Source organism: Palaemon carinicauda, chromosome 6 (genome assembly GCF_036898095.1).
Source record: "Palaemon carinicauda isolate YSFRI2023 chromosome 6, ASM3689809v2, whole genome shotgun sequence".
Classification (NCBI taxonomy): domain Eukaryota; kingdom Metazoa; phylum Arthropoda; class Malacostraca; order Decapoda; family Palaemonidae; genus Palaemon; species Palaemon carinicauda.
The window spans coordinates 158,068,168-158,069,254 of record NC_090730.1 but is presented as its reverse complement, the minus strand read 5'-3'; the positions used below and the strand labels follow the sequence as shown (position 1 = coordinate 158,069,254).

The following is a 1,087-nucleotide window of genomic DNA, read 5'->3' as shown; positions in this document are numbered from 1 at the left end:
GTTTTAAAAGTATTAATGTGCGATAGACTTCAATAGGTGAGAGTATGGTTAAGTAAAGAATAAAAGTTGCTTCTAATTTGATAAGTGACAATCATATTACTACTCCTCTTTTCACTACTGCTTCTATTTTTCGTTTGAAAAGTAATATGAGAGTGGATATAAGGCAAAAATAACATAAACATTACTTATATGAAAAGTGAAAACGATACAAAATGCACTTTAGCTACTTACTGACATTGACCTGGGCTGACACAGACTTGAAGGCAGCCAATGTAAGGAGCAGAATGGGGAGGTACCAGCTGCCCCTCGGAGTGTTTTCCGTCATGGCAGTAGTTTATCAGTTCGTTCTTCAGGGTTGCTTTTCAATAGTGTTCTTTCACGTACTTCTCTAATGCTGTTGGCAGTGAGGCGGTGGAAACGGCATTTAAGGGACAAAAACTCCCTCGTTGATATGTGGACAAGGTTCGCCCTTTCAAATAATTGGAGTTTAGAGCTGGCTCTCGTGCTTTATGTGTTTTCCTGTAGGAAATATAGAGAAAATTATTAATTTTTCACTAATTATGTAATAGAGAAGATTATTACCTTTTCATTAATTATGTAAACTTTCATATCAATCCCACCCCCCACCCCCTTCCCCCAACCCACATGACAAAAATAACCCTTCGCCTACCCTCCTATTACCTTGAAGAAAATGTTGAAAAGAATTAAATGATTCTCCATAAAATGAATACATTATACTATGCCATAGGAATTACTTCCTCCTCTTCAGAGGTAAATATATGATGTTGATAATGATTCTATCAAGATGAGCATATTCGGTTGCATTTAGATAAACTGAATTTGAATATGAAATTAAATTTTCATTCCAGTTAAGGCTTTAGGATTTTTAGGTGTCTTTGATCATGTGTATGTTAAAAAATTCCTATAAATTATTTAGTAGTGTTGCTCTAGCATTCTAAATAACTACTTAATCGTTTCATTTGAAAGAGAAGAAAACTTGGACAGTTATTTAACACGGTTTCCTTCAGTGATCTTATTGCAGGCCAGAAGAGAAGTCTCATATATAAGAGAAAGGAGTATTGATATC

General features: G+C 34.9%; 1 protein-coding gene across 1 annotated transcript in view; it reads right to left on the bottom strand.

Moving 5' to 3' along the window:
- Ir25a (ionotropic receptor 25a) overlaps positions 1-512 on the bottom strand; it is a 59,070-nt gene extending 58,558 nt beyond the window's left edge. Inside the window, exon 1 of the mRNA XM_068374777.1 lies at positions 232-512. Within this exon, the coding sequence (XP_068230878.1) occupies positions 232-325 (94 nt within the window). The 5' untranslated portion in view covers positions 326-512. The remainder of the gene's footprint in view (positions 1-231) is intronic.
- Positions 513-1,087: the final 575 nt, after the last annotated feature.